General features: G+C 37.0%; 1 protein-coding gene across 2 annotated transcripts in view; it reads left to right on the top strand.

The window, feature by feature from the left end:
- GALK2 (galactokinase 2) overlaps positions 1-25,304 on the top strand; it is a 118,266-nt gene that overhangs the window by 25,393 nt on the left and 67,569 nt on the right. For both annotated transcript variants that reach the window (XM_046654498.1, XM_046654497.1), the window contains exons 2-5: positions 421-509; positions 1,728-1,851; positions 7,046-7,136; positions 9,876-10,022. In XM_046654498.1, the coding sequence (XP_046510454.1) occupies positions 421-509; positions 1,728-1,851; positions 7,046-7,136; positions 9,876-10,022 (451 nt within the window). The remainder of the gene's footprint in view (positions 1-420; positions 510-1,727; positions 1,852-7,045; positions 7,137-9,875; positions 10,023-25,304) is intronic.

A 25,304-nucleotide genomic window follows, 5' to 3' on the forward strand; every position in this document is an offset into this window, starting at 1 on the left:
CAATAAACGTCTGCTGTTTTAAGTCACGCGGTCTCTGGCACTCTATTATGGCAGCCCGAGAAACTGATACGCTGCCCCATGTGGCTTCTTTTTGTATAAAGGAGTTCTCTGAATGTCATTGAAAAATTATACAGAAAGTTACATTCTTCATAATTGAAGGAAATAGTTTTTTCGGTTGGATGTGTCAATCTTAACTTTTTACTCTTCTGTGTGCTTAGCTATACTTTTGTGTCACTTAGGGTGTTATAGTAATGTTTCATCCTGGGGTTTTCGAGAAAATATATCAGTAAAAGATTTTGCTTTTATTTTTTTTAGGCTTAATTAATGGTGGTAGGTATATGAAATGTGAGTGTGTGTGTGTGTATCTTAAGGATTTTTCTATTATACAGATATTCTGAAATATTCTACTCTTGTTTTCAGATTATTGAAGCTAAAGGAGATGTTTAACTCTAAGTTTGGATCCATTCCCAAGTTTTATGTTCGAGCACCAGGAAGAGTCAACATAATAGGTATTTCAAAAGTTCCTTCTTTTAATTTTTTCCTCATCTGGTAATATGCACACTTTTTGTTTTTTATTTTTGGAGAGGGAGATTGTCCCTGAGGCAGCATCTGTTGCCAATCCTCCTCTTTTTGCTTGAGGAAGATTGGCCCTGAGCTAACATCTGTGCCAATCTTCCACTATTTTGTAAAAGTGGGACACCTGCCACAGCATGGCTTGATGAGTGGTGTGTAGGTCCACACCTGTGATCTGAACCTGTGAACCTCGGGCTGCCGAAGTGGAGCATGCGAACTTAACCACTACACCACTGGGCTGGGCCCAAGATCCAAATTTTTATTAATACATTTTTGCCCCTAATTTTTCCCAGGAGAACTGAAAAAATACAATATATATATATTCTAGAATAGAATAGATCTACTATAGCAATATAAGCTTTTACATAAGCAACACTATCTTTCCCAGTCCATGTTATTAATGTTAATTTTGTCCATTCATTTTTAAAACTTAAAAATTTTTTGAAGCCTCACTGTTAATATTGTTTTCATGAGAGATAAAAATATTTTTCTGTACTTCAGGTTAAATTTTTAGATTGTAGTAAGTAATTTTGATGGTTTTACATTTGCTTGTTGGATTAGAAGAATACGGGGAAACTCTATAATTCCTTACTTTTATAAGTGTGATGACCTGAAGAACAAGTAGGTTTTATCAAGTGGAAATAAGATGAGGAGCTGAGATAAATCCAGGGGTCGAAGGAGGATTAAAAAGAAGACTTTCTATAATGGAAAATGTAAACATACAGAAAAATAGTTGGAACAATATAAAGAACTTCTATGTGCCCAACATCTAGCTTTTCTTCATACTTTATGTGTGCCTTTGATAAGGCATTATACCAGTTTGTGCGAGATATAGAAATTCCTGACTTTTATATGGAATTTACTGTCACAAAACATAAATATTTGAGGATGATCTTTATGAATTAGAAAGTGGAAAAAAAAGTGTGACAATTTAAATAAATCTAAAAATTAACAGAAGCTAATAACTAATATACTTAGCAGAAGTCCTGGCTCAGATGTCTGGGAGAAAAAGAAAACTAAACCACTTTCTGCCCGTAGTATTTTTATTTTCTGTTAAAACCTGGCTCATGGCCAAGTTTTTCCTGTATGTCAACTTACTTGAGTTTTTGTTTCATATGCTAGCAGTGATAAAAAATGCTTTCTCTTTTTTCTAGGGGAGCATATAGATTACTGTGGATATTCAGTTCTTCCTATGGCTGTAGAACAAGATATGTTGATAGCTGTGGAACCTGTGAAAACACACACTCTCCAACTGGCCAATACCAATCCCTTATACCCGTGAGTATTTAGGATTGCTACTGCGCGTAATAGGGGGTGTGTGTGTGTGTGGTTGTATTTGTACCCAAATGAACTCTTTGGGAGACATCAAATTTATAATAAATAATTTAATTTATTGAAAATTTGTATCTGACTTCCAAAAGAATCTAAGGCTACTATTTGATATTCGTTCATTTTGTCAATTGCTCGTTCGTTTAAGAAACATTTGCTGAAGACTCAACATGTGTCTGATGTTGTTTTAGCTACTGGGCCACAGAAAGATGAAAATAACTCTGTCTCACCCACAAGGTATTTATCATTTATTGAGGTGACTATCTCCAGCAAAGTCAGGGCTGGTGCTTTTCTTGTGTTCCCAGAACACCCTCTAATTCTCTTGTCACAGTGTCTGACCACGCTGTGTTATCACTATCTGCCTACTTGCCTGTATCCCCCAGCAGATTGTAAGTAAGCTCTGAGCCTTCAGGTACTGGTCCCTCTCCAAATGCTCTATCTAGCCTCAGTGTCAAACTTAGAGTCTGGGGCATAATAGATAAAAAAATATATTATGAGTTACACTGATGGATTTTCTAATGTTGAACTCTCTTTGCATTTCTAGGATAAGCCCTACTTGCTTATAATATATTACGATGGATTTGATTTGCTAACTACAAAAAAAGATTTTAGCATGTAATTGGCACATTATATTTTTGGCTTATTGTTTATTGGACAGTTTGCCTGCAGCAATGCTCGTTCATTCAGCAAATGCTGTATGTGTGCCTTTGATAAGGCACTATACCAGGTTGTGGGAGATGCAGAAATTCCTGACTTTTATATGGAATTTACTGTATAAGATATTTTTTCCCATTTATTTTGCATGATTGAGAATATATCTCATGTACATTTTGGACCCTTCGAAGAAAACCTTACATTATCTCAAAACACAACTTCGTGTCATTGTTTGTAAACATTTAAAACTCAGTGCATAGTAAATGTCGTATTGATTTACTAAAATTCTCTTAATCATTCCCACCGTGATGAATGCATGGTTTCAGTTTTATTTTTGTCACAAAAGCAGAGCCTGAGACAGACTTGGCTGAAAGTAGAGTACGTGGGAAATGATACCAGGAGCGGTAGTGAAAGAGCATGGAGAACGAGTTAGGGAAGCAGAGGTGAATTATCAAGGCAGGTCGCCCCTGCTGTACGTAAGAGGCTTCATTCCACCAGGATCCCTAGGAAGTACACAGCATGCCTCCCAGAATTGTCCACATGTTATGTAGCATTCATAGCATGTAGACACCATAATTTGTTTATCTATTCACCATTGATGGGTATTTAGATCGTTTCCAGTTTTTGATTATTATGAATAATGTTGCTATGATTATTTGTGTACAAGTGTTTCATTTTTCTTGGGTAAACACCTAGGAGTGGACACTTTGGTTTACCTTTTTAAGAACTTGCCTAATTGTCTCCCAAAGTGGTTGTACCATTTTACCTTCCCAGCACCAGTATATGAGAGTTCCAGTTGCTCCACATCTTTGCTAACATCTCTTTTTAAATTTTAGCCACTCTCATAAATGTGTAGTAGTATCACACACATGGCTTTTAATTTTAATTTTTCTAACTAATGATGTTGAACATATTTTCATGTACTAATCTGCCATCTAGATATCTTTTTTGTTGAAGAGTCTGTTCAAATCTTTTGCCAATTTTTTTTTTGAGACAGATTTGCCCTGAGCTTTTATCTGCCACCAATCCTCCTCTTTTTGCTGAGGAAGATTGGCCCTGAGCTAACAGCCGTGCCCATCTTCCTCTACTTTATATGTGGGATGCCCTCCACAGCATGGCTTGATAAGCGGTGTGTAGGTCTGTGCCTGGGATCTGAACCAGTGAACCTTGGGCAGCCAAAGCAGAGCATGCGAGCTTAACCACTACGCCAGCGTGCTGGCCCCTCTTTTGCTCATTTTTAAGTAGGTTTTTCATCTTCTATGGTTGCCCTGTAAGTTTCTTATATATTGTAGACACAAGTTCTTTGTGATGTATATTTTGCGAGTACTTTCATCCAGTCCGTGGCTTGGATTTTTCTTTTCTCTGAGTGTCTTTTTAAGAAGAATAGTTTTTGACTTTGGTGAAGTCCTATTTATTGATTCTTTTTCTTTCATAGTTTATAGTTTTTGACTGTATTTAAGAAACTGTTGTCAAATCCAACATCACTAAAATTTTTTCCAATGTTTTCTTCCAGCAGTTTTATAACTTTAGCTCTTACATTTAGGTCTGTGATCCATTTTGTGCTAATTTTTGTATGTGGCATGAGATAAGAGTTGAGGTTTACTTTTTTGCATATGGCTATCCAATTGTTTCCCACTATTTGTTGGAAAAATTATCTTTTCCTGATGAATTATCTTGACACCTTTGTTGAGAAGCAATTGGCAATATATGTATGGGTCTACTTCTGGACTCTATTCTGTTCCATTGATGTATTTGTCTATCTTTAGGTCAATACCACACTATCTGAAAACTGTAGCTTTATAAGAAGTCCTGAAATCAGATAGTATAAATCCTCTGATATTGTTTCTTTTTCAAATTTGTTTTGGCTATTCTAGATCTTTTGCCTTTCCTTATTAATTTTACAATCGGCTATTCAATTTCTATGAAAAGCATGATGGGATTTTTATTGGGGTTACAGTGAATGTATAGATCAATTCGGGAAGAATTGACATCTCAACAATATTTACTCTTCCAATCCATGAACGTGGTATATATTTCTCTGTTTATTTAGGTCTTCTTCAATTTCTCTCAGAAATATTTTGTTGTTTTCAGGGTACATGTCTTGCACACCTTTTGTGAAAATTTTCTTTAATTTTAAGTATTTATTTTTTGATGATATTGTTATTATAAATGGTCTAGTCCAGTGCCTGACACACTCAGAGTAGACACTGGGCAAATGTTGGTTGGAAGAACCAGTGAATGAATGAATAAAATGTGTAAGTGGAAAAGTATCAATGTAATGAGTCATGTCTGCTCATTTTCAGGTCTTTTTCCTTAGCATTCTGTAACTCGGGTGCAAGAGTGGAGAAAGCAGATTGGTGATGTCACGCAGCAATGAGGGTTGGTGGGAAAAAGAATGCCTGTTTTTGAACCTTAGGAAAAGACTAGGCAGAGAGGCAAGACTGGGATGCTGGAAAGAGCAAACGTGAAATAACTAATCAAAGAGAAGTTTTTTCGACGACAGACTTAAGCTATGTTTCTAGTTCTGTAGGAGCTGGCACTTTTCAGCTTTTTCCTGGTTGTTTCTTGCCTAACTTCCTACACCTGTTCAAATTTTCCCTTCTACTTTCCCTAATATACCACCACCCATACCCCCCACTCCTTCCAGGTTTTCTTTTCTTTGTGGTGACTTTCAAGATCTCTGCTTAGCTAGGAACAGAACCCAGTCGGTTTTGCTAACATAACTTTATCTGCTTTCCAAGTTCTGTGACCTGTTGTTGGCTGTGGGCAATATATTTTAACTTCTGTGGTGACAGCAAAGTACTTGTGAGCTGGAGTCAGACTGTGTGTATCCTTGGAGAATCACTAAACCTCTCTGAGCCTCCGGGAAGGCTTCTCCTCTGCACCCTAATATGCTGACTGTAGAAATGATGCCTTCTTGGTCTTATATCCCACCCCATATTACACATCATCACATGACAGTGATGTGTGGTAGTGACTTGTGTTCATATTGTCTCAGCTAGATTACAGATGCTTAAAAGATAAGCCCGTTTACTTTTATATTCCTCTGAATGCCTTACATACTTATGTGGTCATTAAATATTTTTCTTAGGAGATGATGTGTCCATGTTATTGAGTAATGATAGTGCATGGAAGGCACCTACTACAGTGACTGGCACATAGTAGTAGGTATTTGGTAAGTTATATGAACAGTACTCAGACAATATTGGGAATGTTGCTTATTTCCTCACTTTTTTATTGATGCCCCCCTTTTTTAAAATATATTTTTGCCCTTTGGCTGATTTAGAAGCCTATTTATCTATTTTCTTTTTTTTAAAAGATTTTCTTTTTCCTTTTGCTCCCAAAGTCCCCTGGTACATAGTTGTGGGTCCTTCTAGTCGTGGCATGTGGGATGCCACCTCAGCATGGCTTGACGAGCAGTACCATGTCCATGCCCAGCATTCGAACTGGTGAAGCCCTGGGCCACCGAAGCAGAGCACTCGAACTTAGCCACTCGGCCATGGGGCCAGCCCCATTTATTTTCCATACTCAGATAATTTTTGACTTACAAAGAAGTCACAAAAATAGTACAAAGAATTCCCACATATCAACTGTTGTGTCCTCAGTGCATGATATCAAGGAGACACATGATGTCTCTTTACTAGAAATGTTAATTTTCATCATTTATTTAAGGTGTTGCCTGCCAGATTTCTTTACCATAAAGTTACTACTTTTTCCCTTTGCAGTAAGTATTTGGTGGGGAAATACTTTGAGTCTATGTAAATATCTTGTTTCCCATCAAATTTTTACTCACTAACTTTGGTATCCTTTGGTGATTCCTGAAACAATTATCCTGGAGCTAACCAAATAGTGATTTTTCAATTTCCATCATGTTTTCTATATCCATTAGCTGGCATTTTGCTCTAAGGAAGAGCTTTCTTTTCTCCTTCATTTAGCTATTTATTCATTTATTAATTTATATCAGTATAGATTCATGGAATCTTATTTTATTCAGTGAGTTTGATGCATTAGAATCACTATTTGTTTTTCTCATGCTTTCTTTTTCTTAAACTGTGCAGATGGTGAAATCAGATGGGTGGCAGAGAGTGTGGGGAAAGAAAGCTTTGAGTCCTTCTGTTCAGTTAGAGATGTGCCAAACAGCAGGCCCAAAGGATAAGCCGTTATGTGGTTTACACCAGCTTAACAAGGACCATCGTGAAATAAAAAGTAGTGTAGATTATGCTAATATATATTGGCTCCCCTCTGTTTCAGGAAATAAAAAGGATCAGTTGGAAGTAGTTTAGTTATTATGGTCACTACAACTTCTTCTTAACTTTTAGCAGCTGGAGATGTTTGTTGTTTTTGGGTAGACTGTGAAGTACATATATTGAAAGTAAGTGGAAAATGAAATTTCAGTATCACCGTCTTGGCACAAGATGGCAGCAGCCAGCCATTGATGTTGCAGCACAGGCCTCTAGACTGAAATTAATGGTGTCTTTTGTTTTTGCAGTGACTTCAGTACTAGTGCTAATAACGTTCAGATTGACAAAACCAAGCCTCTGTGGCACAACTATTTCTTATGTGGATTTAAAGGAATTCAGGTAAATTGGCTTATAATGCAGTTGAGATTATGATATATATCATATCAAGATTTATTTTATTTACTGTATCATTTTTATCTCCTTTCAAGACTAACTGATGCTTCTGTTCTATTTTGCTAATTTGTGTCTTTCAGGGGATGGGGTAGAAATGATTGTTCATATGGTAGTGTTCACGGGGGCAGTAGTGGCTGTGCACAAATCAGATGCCTCTGGCAAACATCTTTCTGGTTTTTAAATCTTTGTTAAAATTTTGTTTTGAAGGACACATTCTAGTAATATTATTTACATTTTGTTCTAGGGATATATAGGTGTATAATGTAATAAGATTTTGAGGAGGACCTCTACCTAGCTGTGGTAATTTAAGTCTTAAGCCTCAGATTTATCTGGAAAATGATGTCATTGCTATCCAGACAAAGAGTTGTTGCAAGGATTACACAGTGCTTGACACAGAGTAGGCATTCAATAAAAGGTAACTGCTATCGCTATTACTACCTCAAATGGGGTTAAAAGAAAGGATGTAGTGAAATTTATTAGAATAAGTATTTTCCTAGAAACATTGAATAATTACCTTGAACATCTTTCTTGTCATGTGCAAGAACAAGAAAAATGAAATATTCCCACTTTCTCCCCTAGTTAAAAAAAGTATGAAGGACAAAAAGAAAATTGCTTTGCTAAGTCAATTGGGTTTGTTAAAATCCATGTTTTGGAGAGCTTGTCTTCCTCACTGCCTGGCAATCCTGTCTGAAACTTTGTCACAACTAGCCTAGGACTCAGTGGCATATCCATTACAGAAATGCCTCACGTTTATTTCTGACGTGTAGGCCTGTACTCTAAGTATAGTGATTCTAGTCTTAGAGTTCCTGCGTTCATTTTTTGCTTTCTTTCCGCACCCCACCCCCCCAGACTCATGGTAATAATTTATGGGAAAAGTTATTGGCAGGTTTTAAATCTTCAGATCATTTGGCTTATCAAATGTATTAGTGGGAATTAGGGTATTTGGAAGCATTTGCTTGGCAAGTGCAGTTTGATCTTCCTTATAACATGCCTTTTTGTAGCGTATGCGTAAAATGACCTAAATAATGCATGTTACTTTGTGCTGTTTTTGAGCATTTCGGGTCTTAAAGCCTTTCTTTTTGGTTTGACAACGTATCCGCGAAAGCAGGTTTGTACAATGAATTTTTGGCAGAAAAGTAACTTCAATGTTAGCCTGTTCAGAAAACTTCAAACTCAAATACTAGAAAGTTCCAGAGGATAATCTGTTTATATTAAATTAAACATGTTATCCTTTTGGGATAGAGCTGTTACAGAATTTGGCAAAACCCATTTGCGTTTTTTGAATCTGTTGTACATTTTAATTTAAACATTGCGTGATAAGTTTGTAAGTATGATTCACATTCAAGACACCCTGTGGATGAGTTTATGGTTAAATATATAGCATTCTCCAGGAATTTTTTTTTAAACAAGCTGTCTGATGTTCTTTATGAAAGGGCATTGGCAGCAGGAGTGTTTCAGTTTATAATTTGTTTGTATCTCTGGAAAGGAAATTTTTAGATGACTTGAAATCAAGAAGAGAAGTTCATCCAACTGAATCTCTTCTTTTGTGGTGCCTGAGTTTTGCCAGCTTAGGGAAAAAAGGACAAAAAAAATTAAGGAAAAAACCAGTCTTTTATTTGCAGAGTTTTGTTGTTACTTTGGTTATCCTAACCAGTTTATTGAAATATCTCCCTAGAATAATACATATGATGAAATGCATAATTATGTAATATAATAGTATTTCATACTTTGGTCTTGAGCTGTTTGAGTGATTTGCAAACATGATGGTACTTTTTCTTGAGGAGGAGGTGGCCTTGAATTTATTTTTAATGCTGAACTACAAAGGTTATGGTATAATATCACCCCAAGCGTCCTCATCCTAGATATTTATCTAAGTGTTCTAGGGCTTTCCATCTTTAGATCAGAGTCTGATTATTTCTTTGGGCTTTCCTATTTGCAGAAATAGAGTCCCTGCTTTGTTTAGAGTCTGCATTCCCATTTGTGGATGAATTCTAATTTGGCTGTCTTGAAAGCTACCATATGGTTAAATTGTATCTATAAACTCTAGTAAAAGTCTGGATTTCCTCAGATAGCCAACTTACATTAAATCACAGTGACAGGATGCTGGCCTAGGTTTCTGACTGCAGTGGAGAACTTCAGAACCAGAAATCAGAGACCTGGATCCTATGCCCAGCTCCCTATACGTGATCTTAGGAAAGTCTCTTAATCTTTTGGTGCCTAGGTTTTTCTGTAAGTAAAACAGCCAGCCACTGCTTGGTGTTAGACTTTTACAATCACAGAGTGTTAGGATGCGCTACATAGAGATTTAACCTGCCTTGCTAATTATTGTGTATTTCTTGTCTTGCTACTTGAGAAGTTGAATTATAATTGTTTAATATTTTTTCCATATTTGTTCAAATCAATCAAAACTCAAGAAAAAGATCATTCGAGGCAATTTTAGGAAGTAGATCAGCAGCTTTTTGTTGACCAAAAAAGTGATCTTCAGATTACCGTACCCTGTGGCCAAGAGCCATTAAATGAAATGTTGTGTGTAGGCTCAACTAAATTCAGCTGCACAAGTAGCTTCGGTAAATAGCATAAGTCGTCCATTGATAGACTTTTGCTCTCTGGGGAATGAAGGAACGTTTTGCTGCTCCTTGAATCCACTACCAAAGATACTAGTGCTGTTTTCCTCTCTATTCTTAGGAACACTTTGGTCTTAGTGACCTGACTGGAATGAATTGCTTGGTGGATGGAAACATCCCACCAAGTTCTGGCCTTTCCAGCTCCAGCGCTTTGGTCTGTTGTGCTGGCTTGGTGACGCTCACGGTGCTGGGAATGAACCTATCCAAGGTAACCAACTTGCATGTGTCAGCCTCACAGAACCCTGTCTTTCCAGAGGCATTAGCATCTGAATCTCTAAATCAGAACGCCTTCCTTTGATTGAAAACCGTCTTATCTGAAAACACTGTGCACGTGGACACACATTGTTACTGAACGAGTCCTGCTTGTGATAAGCTACTATAAGGTGGCCCATATGATCCAAACAGTGAGCACATCTGTGAATAACTTGATTAAAATGCTCTTACATTAAGTGTAGAGTTTGAATGCATGGATATCCTTTTTGATCACCACATTAACAAGTTAAGTTTAGGGCAAGAAATTCTAGGCCTCTTAGTTGGGCCTGCTTATTTTCACCCCAAACCTTAAATTAAATATTTGACAAGCAGTGGGTAAAAAGAATAAAGACCATGCAATAAAGGAACTGAACAGCATGTCTGTTTATTCCAGCAGGTTAGTCACTGAAATAAACTTTTTTTTTTTTAATATTGTGTTACAAAGAAGAAATGCTTATTCAAAGGAAATATAAATCCTATAAAAGGTCAGAAAGCCTCAACTTTATAAGTTCACATAAATCTCTGACTTTGCAGTTCAGAGCAGGTGTGCTCAGCTTTAATTAATGTTTCAGAGTTCTGGTTCAAATAAAATGTTATCATAGGTTCTTTTTTATCCCATGTACCTATACTACCAAGTTTGTAGATGGCTTGGGAACACAGACTGGACTTCAGCCAGATCAAGAGAAAGTCAGCACATGCTTGGTCTTTCTTAAGCCTATTTAAAGTTTCAGTTTGAAAATTTTTGATGTAAGAGGGAAGAGAGAAATGAAGAACACAAAGGTTCAGGCAGAAATCTCTTTAGCTGTCGTGTGTATCTATAGACTAATTAGCCCTTTGTAAGCAATGGCTTCTTTGAAGGGAAGGGTAACTTACTTGTTATTATCTGTGTTTGAAAGGGGAGAAAGCAAGGGAAAGGAAGTCCACAAGTAAAATGTCCTTCCACTGGTACTACATTTAATCTGATGTCTTATTTTTCATTCATTTGTTCATCATTCAACCATTCTTTGTTTAGTGACTGCTTTGTGCCAGGTAACGTTCAAGGCATTGGAGACATAATAGGTACATTTTTAACCCTCACAGTGCTTATGATCAAAAAGGGGAATAGAGTCAAGGAAATAGGCAACTATAATAGAGTATGATAAATGGATAAGTAGTGTGCTATGGGAGCAGAATGAACCCTGATTTAGAGAGCATAGGACATCTAAGCTGTGACACAAGGATTCATAAATGTTAGTCAAGAAATACTGACAGCATGATAACACTGGTGACATCAGATAGGCATGTATCATGTGGAGGGAAAATCCTGTGGAAATAGCTAGAGTAAGAGTGATCATGGCTTGTTAAAGGGACTAAAAAGAGCTTACTTTGGCTGCAGCATGTAGTAATTTGGATGACAGGGTAGGAGACCAGATGCTGGGCCTTGTAAACCATGTCGAGGAATTTGGGCTTTATCCTGATAGCAGTGTAAAACCACTGTAGGCTTTTAGAAAGAGGGTGACATGATCACATCTATATTTTAGAAAGATCACCCTGGCTCTGTTATAAAACCTAGATTTAAGGGTAACAATATTAGTACTGGGGAGATGATTTGGTCTAGGGGAATGGCAGTGAGAATGGAGAGAACTGGATGATAGATTTAAGGTACATCTCAGACAGAATCATTAGGACTTGATCATTGCTTGGATATGGGGATGGGGGAAAGCAAAGAGTCAAGGATTATACTCAGGTCTTTGGCTTGGTGTGATACATTAGAACAAAGAGTGTAAACGAAAAAATAGGTTTGAGGGGAAGCTGAAATGTTGAGTATAAGGAATCTGTGGGAACATTGATGGAGTTATCTAGAATTAGATAGAAACAATATCTCTGAAGGTCAGGAGGGAGATTTGGACTTGAGATGGCCCATTTGAGAGTCATTAGTATATAACTGGGTTTTGAAGTCACAGAAGTGGAGGAGAATATCTAATGGAGAAGTGTAGGTGGAAAGATAAGGAAGATTAGGACAGAGCTCAAATAAGCATGAACATTTGAAATATGGGAAAAGAAAGAGATGTCTATGAAGAGACTCAGAAGTAATCAGATATTAGGAGGAAAACCAGAAAGTTGAGGGAACAGCAAAGACAAGGAAGAGAATATTTCATGAAAGGAGTGGTAGTGGTGTCAAATGCTGCTGAGAGGTTAACTAAGATAAGTGCTAAGAAGTATCCATTGGATTTAGCATCAAGGAAGTTGAACAAAACTTTGGCAAGAGCAGTTTAAAATAGAAATTGGTTGAAGGGTCTATGAGAGGTAAGAAAGTGGAAAAGTTCAGTAGATACAAAAAGTCTGGCTATTCCTGGAAAAAGATAATCTGGTGTCCATTATAGGGATGAAGCAAAGGAATTCCTTTCTTTTTTAATGAGAGGATTGGTGCAAATTATTTTTTGCATTTCTCTGGCCCTTTGATGGTGTGAATATCTAAGGGAAAAGAGGAAAAGAAGATACAGAGAAAGAAACCCTTGAAGCTTTGGAATTAATTCCGGCTGTCTCAGTGTTTTCAAAGTCAAAAATAGCAAATATATTGGCATAAAAATGGACACACAGATCAGTGGAACAGAATAGAGATCCCAGAAATAAACCTATGTATATATGATCAATTAATTTATGACAAAGCAACCAAGAATATACAGTGGGGAAAGGACAGTCTCTTCAATAAATGGTGCTGGGAAAATGGAACAGCCACATGCAAAAGAATGAAACTGGACCACTATCTTAAATCATACACAAAAATTAACTCAAAATGGATTAAAGTCTTTAAAGTAAGATCTGAAACCATAAAACTCCTAGAAGAAAACATAGGCGGTAAGCTCCTTGACATTGGTCTTGGTAAAAATCTTTTAGATTTGACACCAAAAGCAAAGGCAACAAAAGCAAAAATTAACAAGTGGGACTACATCAAACTAAAAAGATTCTACACAGCAAAAAAAAAAAAAAAAATCAGCAAAGTGAAAAGGCAACCTACGGAAAGAGAGAAAATATTTGCAAATCATATATCTATAAGGAGTCAATATCCAAAATATATAAAGAACTTATATAACTCAATAGCAAAAAAGCACACAATCCAATCAAAAAATGTGCAGAGGATCTGAATAGACATTTTTCCAAAGAAGACATACAGATGGTCAACAGGTACATGAAAAGATGCTCGACATCCCTAATCAACAGGGAAATGGAAATCAAAACCACAATGAGATATCACTTCACACTTGATAGAATGGCTATTATCAAAAAGACAAGAGATAACAAGCGTTGGTGAGGATGTGGAGCTTGTGCACTGTTAGTGGGACTGTAAATTGGTGCAGCCACTATGGAAAACGGTATGGAGTTTCCTTAAAAAAGTAAAAATAGAACTACCATATGATCCAGCAATTCCACTTCTGGGTATTAATCTGAAGAAAACGAAAACACTAACTTGAAAAGGTATATGCACCAGCATGTACATTGTAGCATTATTTACAATAGTCAAGCTATGGAAACAACCTAAGTGTCCATTGACAGATGAATGGATAAAGAAAATGTGGTGTATATATATATATATATATATATATATACAATGGAATATCATTCAGCAATAAAAAAGAATGAAATCTTGCCATTTGCAACAACATGGATGGACCTTGAGGGCATTGTGCTAAGTGAAATAATCAGACAGAGAAAGACAAATACCATATGATCTCACTTATATGTGGAGTCTTAAAAAAACAAAAAAAACACCAGGATCATAGATACATAGAACAGATTGATGGTTGGCAGAGGTGGGGGCTGAGGGGTGGGTGAAACAGGTGAAGGGAGTTGAAAGGTACAAACTTCCAGTTATAAAATAAATAAGTCATGGAAATGTAACATTATGTACAGCATGGTGACTATAGTTAATAATACTGTATTGCATATTTGAAAGTTGCTAAGAGAGTAAATCTTACAAGTTCTCCATAAGAAGAAAACTTTGTAACTATGTATGGTGACAGATTTTAACTAGACTTATTATGGTGACCATTTTGTAATCTATACAAGTATTGAATCATTATGCTGTACACCTGAAACTAATATAATGTATGTCAATTATACCTCAATCTAAAAAACTGAAAAAAAACAGCAAGTGTACTTTTATCAGAGCTATCTGACTCCTTTGCCTAAAGGGAACAATATGTATATCCTAGCCTTCCCTGCTAGTCTAAGTTGTACTGGCAATGCTTATATTTTCTAGGGGTTGAGCACAATTATTTGGAGAGTTTCTTTGCTATAGTACTATAGAATCTTGATTGAAAGGAAGCTCCCAATATGCAGGGACAACGGAACCAACCAGGAAGGGTTCCTTTGTGAAGCCAGAAGTCATCATACTTCAGGAGCTGTGGCTGCAGAGTGGTGTTGCCAGAAGTGCATTGAGGCAGGGGAAGAGTGAGGTGGGTGGGAATGGCAGTGAGGAGGGATGGGTGAGGGGAGCTGTCCATAGAGGTCAGTTTCCTGGGGTACAGAGCAGTGAGAGAATGGGGGCTAGGAAGGCAAACAGAATAACCAGCCTATCTGATAAGAAAAATAAGTCCCCGAAAAAATATTTGCAATTTGTATATCTGACAAAGGCTTAATATCCATAATATATAAAGAACTCTCGCAACTCAACAACAAAACATCAAACAACCCAATCAAAAAATGGGCTGGAGACATGAACAGACATTTCTCCAAAGAAGATATACAGATGGCCAATAGGCACATGAAAAGATGCTCATCATCGCTGATCATCAGGGAAATGCAAATCAAAACTACACTAAGATATCATCTTACACCCGTTAGAATGACAAAAATATCTAAAACTCATAGCAACAAATGTTGGAGAGGTGCGGAGAAAAAGGAACCCTCATACACTGCTGGTGGGAATGCAAACTGGTGCAGCCACTATGGAAAACAGTATGGAGATTCCTCAAAAAATTAAAAATAGAACTACCATATGATCCAGCCATCCCATACTGGATATTTATCCAAAGAGCTTGAAGTCAGCAATCCCAAAAGTCCTATGCACCCCAATGTTTATTGCAGCACTGTTTACAATAGCCAAGACGTGGAAGCAACCTAAGTGTCCAGCAACAGACGAATGGATAAAGAAGATGTGGTACATATATACAATGGAATACTACTCAGCTGCAAAACAGAACAAAATCATTCCATTTGCAATAACATGGATGGACCTTGAGAGAATTATGTTAAGTGAAATAAGCCAGCGAGAGAAGGATAATCTGTGTATGATTCCACTCACATGAGGAATTTAAAATTATGGACTAAGAACAGTTTAGTGGATACCAGGGGAAAGGTGGGGTGGGGGGTGGGCACAAAGGGTGAAGTGGTGCACCTACAACATGACTGACAAACATTAATGTACAGCTGAAATTTCACAAGATTGTAATCTATCAAGAACTCAATAAAAAAAGAAAAAAAGAAAAAAAGAAAAAAAAAAAAAAAAGAAAAAGAAGTCCCCGAAGAGACTGAGGGCTAATGCTCTCCCAATTGATGAATAATCCCCTCCCAATTATATGTACATTCAGTTCAATATACTGTATTCAATTGCAGACAAGAATTACTGCAAATAGAATACAATAAGTAGATGTGGAGCTTGTTAATTCATTAATAAACCAAATGTTGCATGTCCAAAACCAATGAAACAAGATTGCTAGTCATCTAGAAAGTCTGGAAGACAGAAATTATGAATCATAATAGAGCTGACACAAGAGTGTAGTGTGATAAAAGACCTAAGAAATGGAAAAGGCTAGAGACTTCTGGTTTCAAGATGTCAGAATAAAGACATATCTACTCTTTCTTTCTCCATCCCTTATTCATTCTTCTTTTCTCAAAAGTGATCCCCAAACAATAGGGAGAACCAGAAAAGGAGGCACAAGCTCCATCTTTGATAAATCAAGGAGACATAAATAACTCTAAACTACAAGATATAAAGATGGAAAGTGGGTGGAAGGATGGTGCATGACTTAGCAGAGTGGAGAAAGGTCAGAGCCAAGTGCCCGTGGAGAGGGATGCAGATGGCAAGCAAGCTGACTCACAACTCTTGGAAAGGCTTAGAATTAGAGGCATCTGGTACCATAGAAAGCAGGGTGACATGGTGAGTTAAAATTTACTTGAGAGTCTTCATGAGGAGCAGTTAGACCCTCAGAGCCTGCTCGTGCCTGGCTAAGTGAGAAGACTTATTTCCCCCACCTTTGCAGGAGTCTCTGGAGAAACAACCAGAGATGGCCTGGACTTGGGGACACTGAGCACTGAGAAAGGCAGGACAATAATAGAATTGAAAACCAGGGGAATAAAGGACATTCTGCATCCGAACAGTGAATTTCTCACCTCCCTTCCTCTGTTCAGCTCTAGCACACCGGCAGCCTTACCACTCCACACCCCTCTGGGAATATTGGAAGATCCTTCTCACAGGAAACTGAACCATCCTAGAGAAAAGGCCTAAAGATACAGAAATTTGGTGATCCCCTCCCACAAAAATTCACCTGCTACTCTATGACCCTATTAGAAGTCCACTTACAAAGCTTCTAATCAGCTTGTTAGTGACTCACTCTTAAATATGATAGAGCTCAAAAGAGAATCAGACTTTGGAATAAAGCGTCCAACATGAAGCAAAGAAAGAAACAAAGAGAAGAAAGGAACTCAGAGGAAACAGAGACAATGCTGAGAGGAGAAGAAAGCTTCAGAGAAGCCATGGTGTCCTCAGAGAGATAAAAGAAAATGTTAAAAAAAAGAATAGAATGCTATTTCAAAAAAGGGAACAAACAATGAGAAAGAGCTTTTGGATATTAAAAATACAATAGCTAAAATAAAAAGTTCAGTAAGAGATTGGAAGAACTCTCTGATAAAGTAGAGAAAAAAAAGAGATGGACAATAAGAGAGAGAAAGATAGGAAAATTTGTAGATCAACTCCAGAAATCCAATATCCAATTGGTAAGGAGAAACAGAAAACAGTCATTAGAAAATTATTTTTTTAAATAATATTTATTCAAAGTGAAAACATGAATTCTCAGATTGAAAGGTGCTCATTGGGTGTTCAGCATAATAAATGAAAAAAAACCAAGCCAAAGAGTAATGTATTCAAAATAAGAATGAATTTTAGCTTAGAATTAATGAATTGATCAAGTGTAAGGATAGAATAAACCATTCTCAAACATGCAAAGTCTAAAAGTCTACAGGATGTAACTCACCAAAACTAGGGAGTAAACCAAGAAAGAAGATGACATGGGAACTAGGAAATGGGAAATGCAACACAGGAGAGAGGAGTTGGGTATTTATAGAACATTGGTAAAGGGAGATCCCAACATAAGAGTCATGACACCCAGCAGCTCAGTGCAGATTAGAACCAGGAGAGGGAAGGAAAAAATGGAATTGATAAATCTTATTAGGAAAAAAAGGGACTGATAAACATGACATGTTTGACCATGTGGAGAAATGGATTGAGGGTGATTTTACAGAGTTGTGGGGTATTGGAAAGCTTAGTTGGACATGCAAATAAAACTAAGCAAATGAGGAAATTAGGCAATTATTAAATATAGGAAAAACAAAAAAAATTTTTCCTAGAAAGGAAATCAACCATTTTTCAGTATTTGGCTCATAAGCAAACAATAGTCTCAATAATTAATGCACTGAATATAGATTTAACCAAAGTTTTTGGCATACATTTATTGAGAAAGATTGGAGAGAAGGGAAAGATGGGCATAAGAGAGCTAAAATCCTCATTTACCATAATAGGAAGGCAGTAGATAAAGTGTAAAATGGAATAACCAGGAGATAGCATTCTACTCAGATTATTTGATAATTTAAAGCAAGAGCTAAGAGTCTAAAGTGTTTAACTCTGGGCACACTGCCCTGGGGATCGGGGTGAGAGGGTGAGAGCTAGGGAGTGCTTTTGTTGCTATGAGCTCTAGCTCCTTTGATCTTTTACATTATGTGCATATATTCTTTTGGTGAAAGTAAAAACTAATTGAAAATAAAGAAAAAGATAGACAGAAGGGGTGAATGCAGTGAAAGGTAAGAGGCAGTGAATGACTGCAGCTGAGGGAACTGGAAGACGAAGAGGCAAGAAGGGGTTCAATGAGTCAGTGTCAGAGATTGAGAACAGATGAGCTGTTGGACTGTGATCAGATAAGAAAGGCCCAGGGAGAGGCTTGTTGATGGATTTTGGGTGAAAGAATCCAAGAAAATACAGGCATCTTTCACTTAATGGCAAGAATTCATTCCAAAAATTGGATGTTCTGCATAAAACCATTAAGTGGGCGCCTATTTCTTATTAGTTTCAATAGGAAAAATTATAATGCATTACTCCTCAACTCAGAACCTCTAATTCCTACAATGTTACAAAAACACAGTAAAAATTCCTCTTATAGTAATACAAAAATACAATGAAAAATACCTAAAACAGTCTTCTTGAACATCAATTAATATGGTTGTTAACAAGCAGTTACTTTACACAGTAATACACTGTATGTCTTCTCTATTGACACCTGGTGTCTCAGTATTCTGCACACTATTTTGTTAACAATGTTGAGTTAGGGTTTGGGATTTAAGTCTATTTTTTCTTACATAAACGTCTTTCAAAAAGTGTATTGAGAGATATGTACAACCTACGAAGTTTGAGTATAAAAACCAGGAGGTGTTCTAGCAGGAAAATGTTAGTTGGTGAGGCGTTCTGTAAGGCATGCGTATGCCTGTACTGTGTTAGCTCAGGATTCAGGTTGCTCTATACTTGTGTCCAGTTTCTATCTGTTCTTGGAGTTGTCCTTGAAGACCAAGAACCAAGGACTAAGTTCCTCTTAAGGATCTTAGATTTAGAGATAACTGGCTGGCTTGGGAAACGCGATGTAACTCTAAAGGCTAGCCTTGCATCGTAAGGTGTGTTTGGTTGGCTTCTATGCACAAATTCTTCCCTCTGCTTGGTGGGGTCGAGTGTAGATTTTGAATTCACGAGATGGTGGACTGAGCAAGTGATGTTCAGAAGACCCATTCTGGAAGATTGGGGGATATAATAGATGAATAAGGGCTGAGCTGCATCCTCCATATTGAAGTCTAAGGAGGAGAAACCCCCTATTACCTTGGTTGATGAAGGTTGAGATAACCAGCAGGGAGCAGCAGGCTAGGAGGGCATTTGATGTGTGTGTATCTTTGGCATTTTGTCAAAATTACAATTCATGTGACTCTGAGTATCCCAGACTGTGGATGGGCATGAAACTTTCCCTTGAGGATTGCAGTCCACTGAGGAAGCTGGGGAAGCTCATGGTTAGGCATCGAGAATCCTGTGTGTTCCTGGGAAGCCTGGAATAACAGGAATAACACTGGATTTGTGAAGGAGTGCTTCTCAGAGAAGACAGGCTTTCCAGCCACAGTGTAACTCCCTATCCTAAGTCTTAGAAGTAACAATTCAGTGACATTTATTGAACATGTACTATGTGCCAGGCATTGTTCTAGGCACCCGCACTCCAAATGTGAAGAAAATTGATGAAGCCCCTGATTTCATGGAACTTACATGCTGTTGGTTGTGATGACACTGGGAGATAATGAACAGCTATACAAATAAATATATACCATGGTATCAGCTAGGGCTATGAAGAGAAGTAGGCTGTAGTAAGGGGAAGCTGCTATTTTCCACAGGGAGTTACAGAAGTCCTCCCTAAGGAAGAGACTTTTGAACAGAGACCTGAGGGAGTGAGCAGAGATGGGAGGCATAAGGAACAGCAAGTGCAGAAGTCCTAAGGGGACAGCACGTTTGTCCTGTTCCAGGAATAGCAGAGGATGCGTGGCTGGAGTGTGGAGAGTTGGGGAGAGGGCAGAGGGGTGGGAGGTAAGCTGAGTGGTGGTCCGAGGCCATGTTAGAGTATACAGTCTTCTTTGGATTTCATTCCAAGTGTAATAGAAAGCCTTTGGAGAGCTCTGAGCTGAGGATGGCAAGATGTGACGTACTTTGACTTCAGTTCTTTCAGCTGGGAATACCACACTCTATCCCATACTGGCGAGGGAGGAAACAATTAAAAAAAAGAAAAAGAAAAGAAAAGGAATGGTCAATGCCCTTGACCTTAAATACACTTAGTGGAATATTAACAGAAGACTTATTAATTGAACATCTATCTCAGAAGGTGTGAGTACTTTATATGTAAATGGGGAATAGGGTTGTGAGAATGGCTCCTTAGGGAAGTTAAATGGGCAAGATTTCAGGTAAATGGTGAGTTCTAAAAGGACTTTAAAGTAAGGGAAGACTGTGTCTTGACACAAAGTACTGGGAGGGCCCCAAGGACATTTCAGGCAGCGTGAGGGTGAAAGTGTATTCTAACAGTTCTCGGAGCCAGACTTTCAAATATGTGTCAGCCAAGGCCCAGAAATTCTTATGCAGCCTCATGAAATTTCTTTTTAAAACTTATTTGACTATAGGGATGTCTTCTAGTTGCTTAAGTCCCTGAATAGATTTAGTTGACTTAATTTCAGGGGCAAATTAGTTATAAAGACATGAGTTAATATTCTTTTCAGAGGAGTGTTTTTGAAGTTTGAAATCCATACTGTGCAAGGGACCTTTGAGGTTCAGAAGCAGAGTAAGTGAAATGTTCAAAGTTCTATGCTGAATAGGTCCAAGTTTTCACTTTCCTGAGTTTCTAAGAGCTGTTTCCTTGAGAAAGTTTAAGGAGATATTTTTCTTTTCACATAGCTACATTTAAATTAAATATTTCTTGGCCTTCAGAAGGAGACCTTGTGCTTAAAAAGTAAAGACATGGTCCACATTATAAAATGAAAAGAATCTCACAATTATACAAAGGTTAAACTATGATTTGAATGTTTTATTAGCAGTTTGCTACACGGTATGAGAAAAATCAGAAACCAATTTGCACTGTCGCTAATTATTATGTTTAGAAGTCCATACAAGGACATTGTTTCAGTTTGCTTAGAATAACAAAAACCTCATCCATATAATGCTTAAGGAAAATAGTAGTTTAAAACATTCCAGCCAGACCTTGACTACTAATGAACTGTGGCAGCATGGCGGGTAAGAAGATGGTAAATCCAGAAGGTCATCTTTGAAAGAATCTCTTCAGTGTTGAACATGGACTGAAGCCACATGCTCACTGGTACAAAACCAGGAGGGTTTAGTGTTAGCCCTGGTTGGCCTGTGTTTAAAAATGTTGGAAATTTTAAGTTAATATTACTAATATGTAAATATAAAGCCATTCACATAGTTTTATCCATAAAAAAGAACCAAGTTTCTTTCAGTTATGTGGGATGGTGTTTGTATTTCCGGTTATATTCTTTTTTAGGGGTAGGAGTGGAGACCGAATAATTTATTTAACGATTTTGAATAAGTTGGATTTACTTGGATGATGTGACTAAGCTATTTGATTGCAGATTAGAAGTCTGCTTTGCCGAGGTTGTTTAGGTCACATTTTGGGTTTTTTTCCATTTCCTTTTCTACACTAAATATATGTTTACCTTTAGCATAAACTAAGACAAACACGACTAATTAGGGAGCAGCAGATTGGAAGAATATGGGTCACTGTTTCCAAGTGGTTTTAAATGAAACCACTACTGCTGAAAATTCATATGCATACCTGGTTGTGCTTTGAACTTTAGTTGTGATCTTTAGATCCTTATCATTATTAAGTTACTGTGTTTCATGACCTCCGAAATTTGACTTGCACCCCGCAATAAGTTAAATATTATCCAGCATTTAAAGAATTAACTGGGACAATGCAAGTGATATTAAGTACACCAATATGTGCATAGCCCTTACCTACTATAGTTATTGTATGCAGTGAAAATAACTAAAAGATGAAAATACAAGGATAAATAATCCCCTTACCAAATTCAGAGGGGGGTTTGTCATCTATTTCCATGCATTTGTGTTTCATAGAGGTGATGGTAGCCATCTGGATCAAGACTTACCCTATACTGACCAGGTTTTGCTTCTGAGTTTTGGCAATTATGAATAAAGCTGCTATAAGCATCGGTGTGAGGTTTTTGTGTGGACATAAGTTTTCAACTCTTTTGGGTAAATTCCAAGGAGTGTGATTGCTGGACCGTATGATAAGAGTATGTTTTATTTTGAAAGAAACTGCCAAACTGTCTTCTAAAATAGCTGTATCATTTTGCATTCTCACCAGCAATGAATGAAAGTTCCTGTTGCTCCACATCCTCTCCAGTATTTGGAGTTCTGGATTTTGGCCATTTTAGTAAATGTGTACTGGTATCTCATTTTTTTGTTTTGTTTTAGGCTGAGGAAGATTAGTCCTGAGCTAACATCTGTGCCAGTCTTCCTCCACTTTATATGTGCATTGCTGCCACAACATGGCTGATGAGTGGTGTAGGTCTGCACCTGGAACCCGATCCTACAAACCCGGGCCATTGAAGTGGAGCATGCAGAACTTAACCACTATGCCATGGGGCGGGCCGCTCATTGTTGTTTTAATTTGCTTTTCTCTGATGACATATGGTATGGAGCATCTTTTCATATGTTTATTTGCCATCTGTGTATCTTCTTCAGTGAGGTGTCTGTTAGGGTCTTTGGCCCATTTTTAAATTAGATAGTTTGTTTTCCTATTGTTGAGTTTTAAGAGTTCTTTGTATATTTTGGATAACATCCTTTATCAGATATGACTTACAAATATTTTCTCCCAGTCTGTGGCTTCTCTTTTTATTCTCTTGACATTGTCTTTCCCAGAGCAGAAATGTTTAATTTTGGTGAAGTCCAATTTATCAATTCTTTCTTTCATGGATCATGTCTTTGGTGTTGTATCTGAAAAGTCATCACCAAATCCTAGGTCTTTTAGGTTTTCTCCTATGTCATCTTCTAGGAGTTTTATAGTTTTATGTTTTACATTTAGGTCTGTGATCTAGTTTGAGTTAACTTTTGTAAAGATGTGAGGTCTGTTCTTAGATTCATTTTTTGCATATGGATGTCCAGTTGTTCCAGTACCATTTGTTGAAAAGACTCTTTGCTAGATTGTATTGCTTTTGCTCCTTTGTCAAAGATCAGTTGACCATATTTATGTGGGGCTTTTTCTGGGCTTTCTATTCTGTTCTATTGATCTCATTGTCTGTTGTTTTGCCAATACCACATTGTCTTGATTACTGTAGCTTATAGTAAGTCTTGAAGTTGGGTAGTGTCAGTCCTCCAACTTTATTCTTCTCCTTCAATATTGTGTTGGCTATTCTGGATCTTTTACCTCTTCATATAAACTTTAGAATCTGTCAATAACCACAAAATAACTTGCTGGGATTTTGACTGGGATTGCATTGAATCTACAGATTAAGTTGGGAAGAACTAACATCTTGACACTATTGAGTCTTCCTATCCATGAACATGGAATATCTCTCCATTAATTAGCTCTTTGATTTCATTCATTAGAGTTTTTAAGTTTTCCTTGTATAAATCTTGTATGTATTTTATTAGATTTATACTTAAGTATTTCATTTTTTGGGGTGCTAATGTAAAAGATGTATTTTAAATTTCAAATTCCACTTATTCATTACTGGTATATTGGAAAATCATTGACTTTTGTACATTAATCTTGTATTCTACAACCTTGTTATAATGGCTTGTTAGTTCTAGTTTTTTTGTTGATTCTTTTGGATTTTCTACATGAATGATCATGCCATCTGTGAACAAAGTTTTATTTCTTCTTTCCCAAGCTGTATATCCTTTAGTTCCTTTTTTTGTCTTATTGCATTAACTAGGACTTCTAGTATTATGTCAAAAAGTCGTGGTGAGAGGAAACATCTTTGCTTTGTTTCTGATCATTTTAACTTTTGAAATTCATTGTCAAATTGTCATCCAGAAAGATTTTACCAACTAATATGCAGCAACATTGCATGAGAGTCCATTTCCCCACAGCGTTACTAACACTCTATCAATCTTTTAAATTGTTTCCAGTCTGATAGATGCTGTTATATGGGCATGTCATTGATTATTAGATAGTTTAAACATCTTTCCATGTCTTTTATTGGTCATTTGCACTTTTTTGACTTTGTTGTATATCTACTCAGCTCATTTCCTCCTTGAGTGTTAACTAGTCATCTTATTACCACATTAGAACTCTCTATATTAAGCATTAATATATTATATGTTGCAAATATTCGTCCCTTTTCAAACCAATTTTCTATTTGACTTCTTGTAAACTAATAATTCTGAAGCAAAGTCATTTTAGTCATATTTGAGGAAACACGTAGGATGGGATCATTGTATGTACATTCAGTTTTATCTTCCTTGAGTTGAAAATATTCTATACCCTTTCATTTAATTTTGAGGTGAAGTACTTGGACACAAAATAGCTTGATAGACTCAAGGATTTTTTTTTTTTTTTTTTTTTTTTTAGGATATCTTGGGAATAAGCCACCTGCTTCATTAAATTGACCCCAGGACTCTCTGATCTACCACATGTTTGACCTGGTATCTTTAGAATTTTACTCAGAGGAGCTAAAATTGTGACAAATTTGTATTGTAAGCAGGAATATTTTCTTAATAGCATTTGTGCAGTAAGATATGTACTTGTGAATCATGAATAATGCAACTTAGCATCTGGTTAGCACTTGGAGAAATTCAAAGAACTTTATAATGATCCATATGCCAGGCCACTTAACTCTATAAAGTAAGGTAGAGACTGCCAACTTCTTGGACCAGAGTCTTGCCTCTCAGAGACTCCTTGAAGCCTAGTGACAGGATTATTTACTTGGCACTCTATGTTATATCAAGGAGATATGATAGATTTCACTTTTATAACATGTTAATGTTGCTTCTACTTCCACTAAAGGTCTAAAAACACCAAACACCACCACCACCAATGGCAACAACACAGTAAAATTTTTTGGAGGGCACAGTCATTGGGTGGATGGGCCTGGGTTCATTCAGCTCTTCTCGAGCTTGGGAGTGACCCTGGGAATGGACAATGGGGATGCCTTTTTAATCCTGAAGGACATATAAATCCATTAAGAACAAAAGAAGTGCAGCCAGTCTGGCAAATAACCTTAAAAACTTTTCTTCCTGAAGAAAGAGATGATTGTATCACTTTCTTGCGAGCATCTTTACAAGATGGCATAAAGGAGGCAGTTAATTGGATTGGATTAAATTGGTGAATTATCACCACTATCATCTACAAAACAGCCATTTCCCCATGTTATTAGTATTATATTTGGATGAGTTACAAAAAAATATAAAAGGAATACTTTATTCCAGAGAAAG

This window comes from Equus quagga, chromosome 2 (genome assembly GCF_021613505.1).
Source record: "Equus quagga isolate Etosha38 chromosome 2, UCLA_HA_Equagga_1.0, whole genome shotgun sequence".
Lineage (NCBI taxonomy): Eukaryota > Metazoa > Chordata > Mammalia > Perissodactyla > Equidae > Equus > Equus quagga.